The following is a 16006-nucleotide window of genomic DNA, read 5'->3' as shown; positions in this document are numbered from 1 at the left end:
TTAAAAAAAATATATAATGTTTGGGGGTTCAAAGTAATTTTCTTGCAAAAAAAATGTATTTTTTCATGTAAACAAAAAGTGTCAGAAAGGGCTTTGTCTTCAAGTGGTTAGAAGAGTGGGTGATGTGTGACATAAGCTTCTAAATGTTGTGCATAAAATGCCAGGACAGTTCAAATGACCCCATTTTGGAAAGTAGACACCCCAAGCTATTTGCTGAGAGGCATGTCGAGTCCATGGAATATTTTATATTGTGACACAAGTTGCGGGAAAAAGACAATTTTTTTTTGCACAAAGTTGTCAATAAATGATATATTGCTCAAACATGCCATGGGAATATGTGAAATTACACCCCAAAATAGATTCTGTTGATCCTCTTGATACCACATGTGTGAGACTTTTTGGGAGCCTAGCCGCGTACCAGACCCCGTAAACCAAGCACCGCCTTCAGGCTTTCTAAGGGTGTAAATTTTTTATTTCACTCTTCACTGCCTATCACAGTTTCGGAGGCCATGGAATGCCCAGGTGGCACAAACCCCCCCCCCCCCCCCTCAAACGACCCCATTTTGGAAAGTAGACACTCCAAGCTATTTCCTGAGAGGTATAGTGAGTATTTTGCAGACTTCACTTTTTGTCACAAAGTTTTGAAAATTGAAAAAAGAAAAAAAAAAAACATTTATCTTGTCTATCTTCATTTTCAAAAACAAATGAGAGCTGCAAAATACTCACCATGCCTCTCAGCAAATAGCTTGGGGTGTCTACTTTCCAAAATGTGGTCATTTGGGGGGGGGGGGGTTGTGCTATCTTAGCATGTTATGATCTTCAAAACTGTGATAGGTAGTGAGGAGTGAAATCAAAAATTTTCACCCTTAGAAAACCTGAAGGCGGTGATTGGTTTTCGGGGCCCCGTATGCAACTAGGCTCCCAAAAAGTCCCACACATGTGGTATCCCCGTACTCAGGAGAAGCAGCAGAATGTATTTTGGGGTGTAACTCCACATATGCCCATGGCATGTTTGAGCAATATATCATTTAGTGACAATATAAAATATTCCATGGACTCAACATGCCTCTCAGCAAATAGCTTGGGGAGTCTACTTTCCAAAATGGGGTCATTTGGGGGGGGGGGGGGGGGTTGTGCCATCTTGGCATTTTATGGCCTTCAAAACTGTGATAGGTAGTGAGGAGTGAAATCAAAAATTTACGCCCTTAGAAATCCTGAAGGCGGTGCTTGGTTTCTGGGCCCCGTACGCAGCTAAACTCCCAAAAAGTCCCACACATGTGGTATCCCCGTACTCAGGAGAAGCAGCAGAATGTATTTTGGGGTGTAATTCCACATACTATATGCCCATGGCATGTTTGATCAATATATCATTTAGTGACAACTGTGCAAAAAAAAAAAGTTTGTAATTTTCCCGCAACTTGTGTCAAAATATTCCATGGACTCAACATGCCTTTCAGCAAATAGCTTGGGGTGTCTACTTTCCAAAATGGGGTCATTTGGGGGGGGGGGGTTGTGCCATCTTGGCATTTTATGGCCTTCAAAACTGTGATAGGTAGTGAGGAGTGAAATCAAAAATGTACGCCCTTAGAAATCCTGAAGGCGGTGCTTGGTTTTCGGGGCCCCGTACGCGGCTAGGCTCCCAAAAAGTGCTCAGGAGAAGCAGCTAAATGTATTTAGGGGTGCAATTTCACATATAACCATGGCATGTGTGAGCAATATATCATTTAGTGACAACTTTTTGTAATTTTTTTTTTTTTATCATTATTCAATCACTTGGGACAAATAAATTAATATTTAATGGGCTCAACATGCCTCTCAGCAATTTCCTTGGGGTGTCTACTTTCCAAAATGGGGTCATTTGGGGGGGTTTTGTACTGCCCTGCCATTTTAGCACCTCAAGAAATGACATAGGCAGTCATAAACTAAAAGCTGTGTAAATTCCAGAAAATATACCCTAGTTTGTAGACGCTATAACTTTTGCACAAACCAATAAATATACGCTTATTGACATTTTTTTTACCAAAGACATGTGGCCGAATACATTTTCGCCTAAATGTATGACTAAAATTGAGTTTATTGGATTTTTTTTTATAACAAAAAGTAGAAAATATCATTTTTTTTCAAAATTTTCGGTCTTTTTCCGTTTATAGCGCAAAAAATAAAAATCGCAGAGGTGATCAAATACCATCAAAAGAAAGCTCTATTTATGGGGAAAAAATGACGCAAATTTCGTTTAGGTACAGCATTGCATGACCGTGCAATTAGCAGTTAAAACGGCGCAGTGCCAAATTGTAAAAAGTGCTCTGGTCAGGAAGGGGGTAAATCCTTCCGGGGCTGAAGTGGTTAATGGAGTGATCTTTTGTGCTTGAAAACCATGCACCTCTGTGTAATGGGGATTTCCAAGAACTCTACAGAAATAAGCACTAAAACTAAATGTATTAGAACATTTGGCTTGGCCATATATAATATGACCTTTGCAAATCACCCTTTTAGCCATTTTGATTTTTTAAGCCTAGTTGACAACCATGTCCCTGTTTAACGTGGTCAGTGTCAAACGGAATGCTATTCTATCTCCAACTCAGGCAGCTGATGACAGATGAGTATGGATTCATAGTGACTCCTCTACAGAAGATGAATATATGAATCAGAGATCATGGAAAGGTCTACAATTGGGGTATAAGGTACCAAAAAATGATTCTAAAACAATGTATTTGTTATGCATTATCCTACTGGGATAAAAACGCAATTAAAACCAACTTCTGTCTATTCAGTGAGGTTCTTTTTAGCTAATATTACTACGCTTTATGTAATAGGTGTATTCCACTTACCCGTTAACTGTAGACACATAGTTGAAAAGGTAAGTGACAGGAATGGCAGTTAAGGATAATATAAATACACCGGTTGCAGCAGGTGCGCTCATTATGGTAGAACTTGTCCCTCCTTCAGGAAAGCGGCATCTCCAGCTCAGAGGATGGTGGAGTTCACAATGTGGTGCACCTCCTGAAACAGCTGCTCCATGACACTGCTGCCAGCTTGCTATGCCCTCTGCATTATATGAAACCCCCTAGAAAATCTTCTCAGTTCTCTTCCTTTGGATGCAATGCTTGGTGCTCGGCACACACAAGGTTACACACACAGGACACCCGAGCCTCCCCTTGTTCTGTGCAGTGACACAGCTGACTGCTGTTTTCAGAACACAAGCTGCTTCGAATTCCTACAGCGAGTGGCTGGCTCAGGCCAGTGCCAGTACAACAGATTCAGAAAGCTGTGACCTCATCTGATTGAGTAAACCTGGAGCAAATCAGCAGCTGAATCAACATGACATCATACAATTATGTGCAGTCTTTCAGCAAAATGTACAGTTTTTTTTTAATTAAATTTTAATAAATGCAAATGGAAAGAGAACTAAAAGTGAATAATAAAGCTGCATTTAGTCAACCCTGGAAATTAATGCCTGGTACACAGCAGGCTAAACGAAAAAAAAAAAAAAAACAGAAGAGCTCACAAGGAGCTTGCTGTACTAACTATGCAATGTTAGTACAGTAATCTCCATGCTGAGCTATTGTGTTCTGACACTGCCCCTAGCCCCACCCCCACCAGGACACACTGGTCAGCACTCGCAGGTATTGGCTGCAAGCACTGATCGGATGCGGATCGGCTGCTGTTTTTCCAGCATGCCCCAACAGGCTGCTGTACACACTGGCCAAATGTCACCTGGTTTCTTTTGAAATGGCTGATATTCAGCCCTTGTGTACCAGCCTTAAACAATAAGTGCAGTTTCAGAGTACGTGCACTTATCCTGTTTGCCCCTTTAAGCTGACCAAACAGACCCTCCCCCTCCAGATATGAATACTTGCCTGCAGCCTCCAGGGATTGTTGACAACCCATGCTGGAAGTCCCCTGTCTCCTGAACGAACCTGCACAGTTAAGCCCCATAGAAGTCCATGGAGATGGAGGTAGATGGGCCCCTTAGTAAGAACACAAAGGGGGTGATTTACGAAAGCCGTGCTCCATCAGTAGAGGCACACGGCGAGGCGCAAAGCACATTTCCATATTTACGAAATGGTGCGCTGGTAACAGTGCCATACCCCATTTACTATAGCAATCTTGGCGCACGGGAGAATGCAATCTGTGCGCCACTATGGACATGGCGCATCTCTAATTCAATATTGAAGATGGAGGTGCCAATATTATGGGGTGATGTGAGGAAGTTTAGTAACAACTACCCAAGTAACAAATTTGCCCAAAATAGAATGAGAAAGTAACTTTTTCATAGAAAGCCTGCTGTGCCTGCAAGTACGTTTAGAACTGCGTGAGATCAATGTAAGCAGTGCGCATGCGCAAGCGGCTCTTGCTCTCGTTCACATGAGTTTGTTCACTGTGCGGCCAAAATCTTAGTAAATGTTAAGCAACGTACATGCAATTGCATAGGTGGAACGGGAGCACCTCTAAACTTGACACATTTTTTTTTACGCTGGTTCACCTATATGTATTTATAAGGAGATTTGCACATAGGTCATGCTAGCATGTTACGATGCCAACATGTGACATGCACCTTGTTAAAATTATCTAAAAAGTCTCTCGCTCCTCTAGCTCCTCCTAAAAGGGCATTTAACCTTTCCCCTCTAATGCATATGATTTCCTTGGGCTAGCTTTTGCTTTTAAAGGGGAACTCCACACTCCATTCTCCAATGCTCTTGTCTCCCCCCCCTCTAATTCCTTGGATTTCCATGGGCTAACTTTTGCTTTTAAAGGGGAACTCCACACTCCACTCCATTCTCAAAAGGCTGTGAGCTGCCTTCACCAATCCAAACCACATCCTTTTTCAGAGCATACAACAGGGCCAGCTAGGAAAGGGGCGAGAAGAGCGATCGCCCAACCCCCTCCTGAACCATATAAGGCCACATGCACTCAACATAGCTGGCTGCCTTTGGGGCATGTTGGGATCAGCCCAATACCAACCACAAAGCACCTTGTACCCACTAGTTTAAAGGGCCTTTCCACATTCCATAAAGCCCCCTATCTGCAGCCCCCCACAACCCCAGCCTAGAGTTGTGTGGAAGAGGCCCCTGTCCCCCTGAATATGGGAACAAGGTGGTTGACTTTTGGGGTGCCCGAACCCCTCCTGCCCCCAAGCATCCACCCCCTTTCATGGGCTAGCTTGCTGTGTGTTTGGCTAGGGGTTTGTTAGTGTGTGGGAGGGGCACAATACTTTTTTAGTTTGGGGTGGTATTTTTCACGTGGGGGTTCTCATTTTAAGCCTAAACAGACCCAATCGGCCTTGTATGTATTGGGGGGCAGGCTATTTTTGTTTTGGGTTAAAATCTTGCAGCTGCAATGTAGATTTGTACGTTTTCTCTAAAGCCGTACATCTTTGAAGCAGCATTTTGGATACATGCTACAGATGCACCACTTTACAGGCAGAGTAACCCCCCCTCCCTCCCACAAGTTACTAGCTTTTAAGCAATTTTGCATTTTTAAAGGCACTTCTCCTTGTGTCGTTTTTGGGGTTGTCCAAATTGGTGATATTGATTTATGTCCCTCAGGGTGCAACCTGGGCCCCCATACCCAATAACTAGAATATAAGCCAGTCAAGTGGGGACTAGCAAAATTAACAATTAACTTCCCATAGACTGCAATGGTATTTGTTATATAACTTTTGCCCATGTTAGGCTCTTTGTTTGCCCCCCTGAACCGGGGGGGGGGGGGGGGGTGTTTGTGACATGTGTATTTCCTCTTTATATTTTGTTATGTCTTTGCAAAACAGATGTGTTTTAGAGCAAGTATTTTTTACTTGTGTTTATTTTTTTGGGGGGGGATATTTGTGCCTGAAATATTTTTGATGTTGTCAATATGTGTCGTTTGTAGGTTGTTAGTTTCACTTTGATTTAATTGTCAGTGCTGCATTATTTTGCAAAATCTTCCTCAAGATGTTGTGACTAAAATGTTTAAATCCTTAAGAGACTGTCCGTTTGTGGGCGCAGTCCTTTTCACTCCTGTTAGTTTCCTCTGCCAAATGGTCAGACCTCAAAACCATATTCTGTTAGTGTCTCAAAGTAACATGCATGTGTTTTTTGCTTTCTTTGCTCTTTTCCAAGTCCTGTTTTGTTAGAATAAAATTTTGTAGCAAATTTTTATGTTATGTGTTTTAAGTGTCAGTTAGTGTCTGATTTATCTGCTGCAATATCACAGTCACTGATCACCGCCATTACTAGTAAAACATTTTTTTAAAAATCCCATAAATTGTAGACCCTTTAACTTTTGCGCAAACCAATCAATATACGCTTATTGGGTTTTTTTTTATATACCAGAAGTATGTAGCAGAATACATATTGGCCTACAATGATGAAGAAATTCGATTTTTTATATTTTTTTTATTGGATATGTTTTATAGCAGAAAGTAAAAAATATTGTTTTTTTTTTTTTTCAAAATTGTCGGTATTTTTTGTTTATAGCGCAAAAAAATAAAAACCACAGAAGTGATCAAACACCACCAAAAGAAAGCTCTATTTGTGGGGTAAAAAAGGACATAAATCGTATTTGTGTACAGTGTTGCACAACTGCACAATTTTCAGTAAATGGGGGGGGGTTAATCTTCCGGAGGTCAAGTGGTTTACTAATTACCGTAACTGAACTTTTTATTTCTCCATCAGCTCATGCCCCTGAGTTATTACTTTTTGTATTACTTATTTCTTCCTTATAGATTGTAAGCTCTAACGAGCGAGGTCCTCTGATTCCTCTTGTATTGAATCATAGTTACAGTAGTACCTGCACTATCTGCCTCCATTTTTTAAAGCGCTGCACAAAATGCTTGCGCTATATAAATCCTACATAATAATAATGATGATGGTAATAAAACAGTTAACTGTTTCTGTTTCTACTATAATGTTATTCAGAAAATAAGCCGGTTGAATAATATCAAATAAGTAGAGTTATTTTAATGCTTTACCTAACTTTTACTTCATTTTTTATTTACTGGCTTCAGATGTGTTTTCTGAAACCTCACGTTCCTTTTCCAGTACTGGATGAACCTTCCACCAGACATAATACAATTTGTTTTGTTTAGAAATCAAGTTATTTATATGCACAGCAATTTTTGGTGCATGAATTACTTTCAAAGAGGCATGGCTATTTTGTTAATCATATAATCATAGGATTATAGGCCCAAAATATAGCACTGGAAAAATAGGACAAAGGTCAGATGTTGGCATGAAACTCACTTATGCTCAGCTTTTCAGATTTATTAATAAATAAAGTATATTTGCTAATGACATGGTAGCTTGCTTTAGAATTAGAAAAATAAGGGACATTTAAAAGCTTAAGGTAGTATTAAACCCTCACCGTTTTTTAGCTTAACACATTGAGCAAAATAAAATAAACATTTCCCAGTAAACTATTTAATATTCTTACTCTGGTACTTGCACTGCAAGACTTGCAAACCTGCTGACTCCTACTCTCTGTGTTGCTTCTATGAACATTCCCTCTACACAGGAAAGGTAGAAGCTTTCTGGTGAAAGCGTTTGATTCCATGGACCCCCTGGTATATTTTGCCCTGTGCCCCACTGTGTTTCCTCGGCTCCACTATCCCACCTGTGGACCCGGGACCCACGTGGCAGGTGTTGCTGAGTACAGGGGAGGAAGACTAGTGAGTGCCCATTCACTGATCTACCCCAAGCTATTAAGAACTCATTAATGTCACCACAAAGCTTCTAATCCACTCCCTGGTCATCTCCCGCCTCGACTACTGCAACTCCCTCCTCATTGGCTTACCTCTAAATAGGCTATCCCCACTTCAGCCCATCATGAACGCTGCTGCCAGGCTCATCCACCTCACAAACCGCTCAGTGTCTGCTATACCCCTCTGCCAATCCCTCCATTGGCTGCCACTCAGTCACTGAATTAAATTCAAGATACTAACTATAACTTACAAAGCCATCCACAACCTGGCCCCCAGCTACAACCTAGTCTCAAAATACCAACCTAATCGTTCTCTTCGCTCCTCCCTAGACCTCCTGCTCTCAAACCCCCTTGTCACCTCATTCCATGCTCGCCTTCAGGACTTCTCCAGAGCTTCTCTCATCCTCTGGAATGCTCTACCCCAATCCGTCCGATTTTCTCCTACTTTATCCACTTTCATACGATCCCTGAAAACTCATCTCTTCAGAGAAGCCTATCTGGCCCCCACCTAACAACTGTACATTTATCCTCTCAATCAGCACATCACCCACAGTTATTACCTCTTATATCTCTTGACCTTCCCTCTTAGATTGTAAGCTCTAAGGAGCAGGGCCCTCTGATTCCTACTGTATTAAAGTGTATTGTATTTGTACTGTCTACCCTCAAGTTGTAAAGCGCTACGTAAACTGTTGGTGCTATATAAATCCTGTATAATAATAATAATAATAATAATAATAGTGATGAGGATTTCCTTATTTGCGGTTTCTGATCCCACAGCAACCAGGGAAGAAGCTAATAGAGTACAATATGCGCTCCATTAGCTTCAGTGTAGTGCATCAGGGACATCCTGATCCTGACCCCTAGTGTCTGATTAAAAAGAACATGTCAAAGTAAAAATGTTATCACATCAGGAACTATTATGCAAATACGCATGAAAATGCAGCTCCAGATGGGAACAGGCATCAACTGACATCTGGAGCGAAAAAAAAAAAAAAAGCTACACTATAATGAGTCTCGCTGTCTTAACCCCACTTTGTCCAAGTTTTTTAAGCTGCAACCACTTCCCTGCAGATTCTGCCCCCCCTGCAACTTATTTTTATTTATTTTTTGTTTATTGTTTGTTTTCTATTTAAATATGTTTTTTTTGTTTTGTTTTTTTAACATCCCAGGCAGTCAGAAGTCAGTTGTATTCAGGCATAGCTTTCTGTTTTTTTTAAAAGGTATATTTGAATGGGTTCTGTTCAAAACTGGATGTCTTGTCCATAAGGCATTGCATGGATGTGGCCCAGAGTACCTGAAGGAAAAATTCATCAAGTATGTGCCTACCCAATCCTTGAGATCAGCGAACTTGGCCATATTGAAGATTACTAAATTCAAAAAAAAAACATGCGAAGGGAGAACGAGTGAAATACAAGGAGCTGAATTTTGGAACTCCTTGCCTCTGAAACTGAGACTTGAGAATGACTTTCTGAAATTCCGAAAGAAATTGAAAACCGTACTTTTTGTACAAGCTTTTGGAGTCACCTAATTTTAATGGGGTGTGATGGACAGACCCCCAGACTTTTATTCTGTATGTTGTCATGCTGGTATGTTGATACCCCTAAGGTTTTTTAATGTCAATGTCTTGTGTTTTGTGCATCGAGGCCTTCGGGTAAGACTGCGTAGGTTAAGCATTTTAATAAATAAATAAATATAATTTTACTTTCTTTTTTAACTTCAAGTTAGCAGTGTACTCTTGTCAACTAACAAAAAATAAAAAAAATACCATGAATTACGTCAAAATAGATGTATAAATAGAATCATCAGACACCAAAAGATTAATAATAATAATCAATATAGGTCCAAAAAAAGCCCTTTAGCAATTCTCGTGTTTATTGCTTGTAACTCAGTGCTCTACCAGAATCAGTGCAGTGCTCCACCACCAGTAAGAATGCTCACTCGCTTGGAATGTGGACCTATGTACAGTGAGGGAAAGAAGTATTTGATTTCTTGCTGATTTTGTACATTTGCCCACTGACAAAGAAATAATCAGTCTATAATTTTAATGGTAGGTTTATTTTACCAGTGAGAGACAAAATAACAACAAAAATATCCAGAAAAACACATTTCAAAAAAGCTATAAATTGATTTGCATTTTAATGAGTAAAATAAGTATTTGATCCCCTATCAATCAGCAAGATTTCTTGCTCCCAAGTGTCTTCTATACAGATAAGGAGCTGAGATTAGGAGCACTCCCTTAAAGGGAGTGCTCCTAATCTCAGCTTGTTACCTTTATAAAAGACACCTGTCCACAGAAGCAATCAATCAGATTCCAATCTCTCCACCATGACCAAGACCAAAGAGCTGTCCAAGGCTCTCAGGGACAAGACTGTAGACCTACACAAGACTGGAATGGGCTACAAGACCATCGCCAAGCAGCTTGGTGAGAGGGTGACAACAGTTGGTGTGATTATTCGCAAATGGAAGAAACACAAAATAACTGTCAATCTCCCTCGCTCTGGGGCTCCATGCAGGATCTCACCTTGTGGAGTTTCAATGATCATGAGAACGGTGAGGAATCAGCCCAGAACTACATGGGAGAATCTTATCAATGATCTCAAGGCAGCTGGGACCATAGTCACCAAGAAAACACATAGTAACACACTACGTCGTGAAGGACTGAAATCCTGCAGTGCCCACAAGGTCCCCCTGCTCAAGAAAGCACATGTAAAGGCCCGTCTGAAGTTTGCTAATGAACATCTGAATGATTCAGAGGAGAACTGGGTGAAAGTGCTGTGGTCAAATGAGACCACAATCAAGCTCATTGGCATCACCTCAACTCGCCGTGTTTAGAGGAGGAGGAATGCTGCCTATGACCCCAAGAACACCATCCCCACCGTTAAATATGGGGGTGGAAACATGCTCTGGGGGTGTTTTTCTGCTAAGGGGACAGGACAACTTCACCGCATCAAAGGGACGATGGACGGGGCAATGTACCGTCAAATCTTGGGTGAGTACCTCCTTTCCTTAGCCAGGGCATTGAAAATGGATCATGGATGGGTATTCCAGCATGACAATGACCCAAAACACATGACCAAGGCAACAAAGGAGTGGCTCAAGAAGAAGCACATTAAGGTCCTGGAGTGGCCTAGCCAGTCTCCAGACCTTCACCCCATAGAAATTATATGTGGAAGGAGCTGAAGGTTCCAGTTACCAAACGGCAGCCCTGAAACCTTAATGACTTGGAGAGGATCTGCAAAGAGAAGTGGGACAAAATCCCTCCTGAGATGTGTGCAAACCTGGTGGCCAACTACAAGAAACGTCTGACCTCTGTGATGGCCAACAAAGGTGTCATGACCTTGCAGTAATACATTCATGACCTGTCTGTCTCTTACCTGGTCTGTGTATCAGCCTTGAGGCTTGTACTCTCACACCTGCATGCTTAAGTAATCTTCCCTCTGTGTGGCTCCACCCTAGCCTCAACAGGAACCACTATTTAACACCGTATTCTCCAAGCCTGCCTTGCCGTACAATATTGTGTGTTTGGCTTCCTGTTTGCCGTGTGCTCTAAGTTTGTCTCTGTCTCTGTTACCGATCTTGGCGTGTTCCTGACTATCCCTGTCTGCTTGTGACCCTGACCTTTGGCGTGTTCTCGACTATCCCTGTTTGCCTGTGACCCTGACTTTTGGCGTGTTCTCTGTTATCCTTGTCTGCTAGTCGCCCTGACATTTGGCTACCTCCTTACTATCCCTTGCTGTCCTGGGCTACTGTTTCCTCTCCATCCTCCTGTAGCCTACCGTGAGCGTGAGCTGGGAGACCCTGGGGGAACACCTGCTGGCTCTTAGACTCCGCGCCCTGGGCAATATATGCTCTAACTCACTGTGGGATTCGTGTTGGTGCTCCAGGGGACCTGCCTTCCTGAACCACCCCGAGTTCCATCCGCAGCAGTCAGCCTTAGGGTCCACTATCATAGCGGTGCACTCCTGACCCCAACGGGGTGCATCTGTCACCTGGATACAGGTGACCTGACAAAAGGTTTTGCCACCAAGTAGTAAGTAATGTTTTGCGAAGGGGTCAAATATTTATTTCACTCATTAAAATGTAAATCAATTTATAACTTTTTTGAAATGCATTTTTCTGGATAATTTTGTTGTTCTGTCTCTCACAGGTAAAATAAACCTACCATTAAAATTATAGACTGATCATTTCCTTGTCAGTGGGCAAACATACAAAATCAGCAGGGGATCAAATACTTTCTTCCCTCACTGTAAATATACACCTTATCCAAACATCTATTGATATCTCCAACCCAGTAGGTACTGGTAGACAGGTCCCCTTTAACCACTTTCCGACCAGCCGCCGTGATTATACTGCGGCAGTGCGGCACGTTCCGGCGAATCGCCGTAGATGTAAATCGGCTCCTTTAAGAGTCATAGCAGATGCGTGCATGCCACTGGAGACCCGTGCTGCACAGCGGGGGACCAGGTGCGCTGGCCGGCGGCCGCGATGTCCGTCAGCCACCCGCGATCTCGCGAACGAGAGCCAGGACGGGGGTCTGTCAATGTAAACAGACAGATCCCAGTTCTAACGGGGGAGGAGAGAGAGATCTTCTGTTCCTAGTGATTAGGAACAGCGATCTCTATCCTCCTCCAGTCAGTCCCACCCCCCCCACAGTTAGAAACACCTCCCAGGGAACACATTTAACCCCTTGATCGCCCCCTAGTGTTACCCCCCCCCCCCCTGCCAGTGACATTTACACATTAATCAGTGCATTTTTATAGCACTGATTGCTGTATAAATGTCAATGATCCCAAAAAAGTTTCAAAAGTGTCCGATCTGTCCGCCGCACTGTTGCAGTCCCACTAAAAATCACAGATTGCCGCAATTACTAGTAAAAAGAAAAAAATAATAATAAAAATGCTATACATCTATCCCCTATTTTGTAGACATGAAACCATTTGCGCAAACTTATTGATATACGCTTATTGTGATTTTTTTTTACCACACATATGTAGAAGAATACATATTGGCCTAAACTGATGAAGAAATTTTTGTTTTTTACATTTTTTTTTTTGGATATTTATTATAGCAAAAAGTAAAAAATATTGGGTTTTTTTTCAAAATTGTCACTCTTTTTTTGTTTATAGCGCAAAAAATAAAAACCGCAGAGGTGTTTAAATACCACCAAAAGAAAGCTCTATTTGTGGGAAAAAGAGGACATCAATTTTGTTTGGGTACAGTGTTGCATGACCGTGCAATTGTCAGTTAAAGCGATGCATTGCTGTATCACAAAAGATGGCCTGGTCATTAAGTGGGAAAATCTTTTGGTCTGTAAGTGGTTAAATCACTGGCAGGTCTCTTATATTTTTTAACGTTTTAAAATCAATAAACTGTATTACACTATCGGAGCCTTTTTCTTCCCTGGCTGAATTACACTATCGGAGCATTTTTTAATGGCTGAATTACACTATCGGAGCATTTTTTAATGGCTGAATGGAAGAATGCCTAGGATATAAAGGGGACCTGCCGGTAATGTAAATGGGACCTGTCTACCAGAACCTATTAGGTTGTAGATATCACCAGATGTTTGGATAAGGTGTATTCTGACCTGTATATTTACATATGTCCACGTTCCAGGTGAGTGAGCATTCTTACTGGTGGTGGGGCACTGCACTGATTCTGGTGAAGCACAGAGATACACTATATTGTCAAAAGTATTGGGACACCTGCCTTTACAGGCACATTAACTTTAATGGCATCCCAGGCTTAGTCCGTAGGGTTCATTATTGCATTGGACCACCCTTTGCAGCTATAACAGCTTCAGCTCTTCTGGGAAGGCTGTCCACAAGCTTTAGGAGTGTGTCTATGGGAATGTTTGAACATTCTTCCAGAAGCGCATTTGTGAGGCCAGGAACTGATGTCGACAAGAAGGTCTGTCTCGCAGTCTCCGCTCTAATTCATCCCAAAGGTGTTCTATCATGTTCAGGTCAGGACTCTGTGCAGGCCAGTCAAGTTCCTCCACCCCAAACTCGCTCATCCATGTCTTTTATGGACCTTGCTTTGAGCACCAGTGCGCAATCATGTTGGAACAGGAAGGGGCCATCCCCAAACTGTTCCCACAAAGTAGGGAGCATAAAATTGCCCAAAATGTCTTGGCATGCTGATGCCTTAAGAATTACCTTCACTGGAACTAAGAGGCAAAGCCCAACCCCTGAAAAACATCCCCACATCATAATCCCCCCTCCACAAGATGATTTGGACAAGTGCACAAAGTAAGGTGCATGTAAAGGCAGGCGTCACAATACTTTTGACAATATAGTGTACGTGCAATAAACATGAGGATTGCTAATGGACCTTTTTTTAACCTGTTATGATTATTTAACTTTTTGTGTCTGATGATTATATTTACACACTTATTTTGATGTAATTCATGGTATTGTATTAATTCTGACTATATTTTAAGTCACTATGTACACTGCATGTTTTGGAGTAGCGCAACACTCTATTTGTTAGTTGTCTTTTGAGTGTGGGAACACAATATTGGTGTTTGCTGCAGCTCTAATATTTGCTTGATTGTTGTGGTTTTTGCATTTTGTATTTAGTGTACACTTGTTGCTGACACAGGCAAAGCTGCGCATCGTTTACAGCATGTCACCCTATACTTGTGCACCATTGGTGCGGGCAACCTATTGTATTAGGGTGTGCACTCCAGAGCACAAACACACATGCATGTACACTATATTACCAAAAGTATTGGGACACATGCCTTTACATGCACATGAACTTTAATGGCATCCCAGTCTAAGTCCGTAGGGTTCAATATTGAGTTGGCCCACCCTTTGTAGCCATAACAGCTTCAACTCGTCTAGGAAGGCTGTCCACAAGGTTTAGGAGTGTGTCTATGGGAATGTTTGACCATTCTTCCAGAAGCGCATTTGTGAGGTCAGGCACTGATGTGGACGAGAAGACCTGGCTCACAGTCTCCGCTCTAATTCCTCCCAAAGATGTTCTATCGGGTTGAGATCTCTGCAGGCCAGTCAAGTTCCTCCACCCCAAACTCCATGTCTTTATGGACCATGCATTGTGCACTGGTGTGCAGTCACATTGGAACAGGAAGGGACCATCCCCAAACTGTTTCCACAAAATTGGGAGCATGAAATTGTTCAAAATATCTTGGTATGCTGACGCCTTAAGAGTTCCCTTCACTGGAACTAAGGGGCCAAGCCCAACCCTTGAAAAACAACCCCACACCATAATCCCCCCTCCACCAAATGATTTGGACCAGTGCACAAACAAGGCCCATAAAGACATGGATGAGCGAGTTTGTGCTGGAGGAACTTGACTGGCCTGCACAGAGTCCTGACCTCAACCTGATAGAACACCTTTGAGATGAATTAGAGCGGAAACTGCGAACCAGGCCTTCTCGTCCACATCAATGCCTGACCTCACAAATGCACTTCTGGAAGAATGATCAAACATTCCCATAGACATACTCCTAAACCTTGTGGACATATTTTTCACAATTTTATTTTTAAATGATTTGTTACAATATTATTTTGATAATTTTTTTTAGGAGCCCTGTTGGGGGCTTTGGTGAAATATCAGGGGTCTAAACAAACCTCTGATGTCTCACTTTTGATACAGAGAAAGGGACTGAGTGAAGACATACAGTAGATTCCCTAGTCCCTTTTTCTGCAGCCTCAGCTGCACTGGACAGTGAATGAATAGGAATTGCTCTGTGCTGAGTTGGTTCCTGTTCATTCACAAACTGAAGCACAGTATACATAGTTTACTATGCTTCATTTAAGAATGAAAACAGGAATGATTCGTACAGATCACTCACTGTGTTAATTCAGAAAAGGAAGGGGCCAGTGAAATATTTACTGGCCTTTCCCTCGTTCTCCATCCTGAAACATCCCCCACAACAACCAGCAGGTGAGGAGGGAAGCTGGCAGCACTGCTGAGGGAAACAGGGGTGCCAGGAAGCAGGGGGAATCAGCACCGCACAGGCTAATTAGGGTGTGCCCAGGCACATCCCGCACACCTTGTGCACACGCCTATGTTGTACACTAAAGTAGTGTGCATTAAAGCACATATTTACCCTCCCTTTTGCCATAGCTGCCATTAAATTTACATAATCCCCTTTATTTAAAAGATTGTCAAGCAGGCCTAAAATACAGGCAGAGGTTCTGCTGGTGGAGACAGTAAGGGACGGGCATGTTCTGCAGGGCAAAATGGTGGTTGGCTGCATCATGTAAGATGAGGGAACATCTGCCTTTGCTATATAGCCACAGCATGTGCAGGAGGTAGCCAAGTGGCTGACAAAGCTCAACATTGGGATAGATCAGCA

At 42.3% G+C, this 16006-nt stretch overlaps 1 protein-coding gene across 2 annotated transcripts in view; it reads right to left on the bottom strand.

Moving 5' to 3' along the window:
- The window catches only part of TM6SF1 (transmembrane 6 superfamily member 1), a 136565-nt gene that overhangs the window by 92213 nt on the left and 28346 nt on the right, over positions 1-16006 (bottom strand). The window contains exon 1 of one of the 2 annotated variants that reach the window (XM_073618619.1): positions 2829-3248. The exons of the other annotated variant lie outside the window; for it this stretch is intronic. Within the exon in view, the coding sequence (XP_073474720.1) occupies positions 2829-2920 (92 nt within the window). The 5' untranslated portion in view covers positions 2921-3248. Of the gene's footprint in view, positions 1-2828; positions 3249-16006 lie in introns of those variants that run through there. 2 annotated transcript variants of the gene reach the window in all.

This window comes from Aquarana catesbeiana, linkage group LG03, assembly GCF_042186555.1.
Source record: "Aquarana catesbeiana isolate 2022-GZ linkage group LG03, ASM4218655v1, whole genome shotgun sequence".
Classification (NCBI taxonomy): domain Eukaryota; kingdom Metazoa; phylum Chordata; class Amphibia; order Anura; family Ranidae; genus Aquarana; species Aquarana catesbeiana.
The sequence above is the reverse complement of the archived record's forward strand: the minus strand, read 5'-3'. Positions and strand labels throughout refer to the sequence as shown.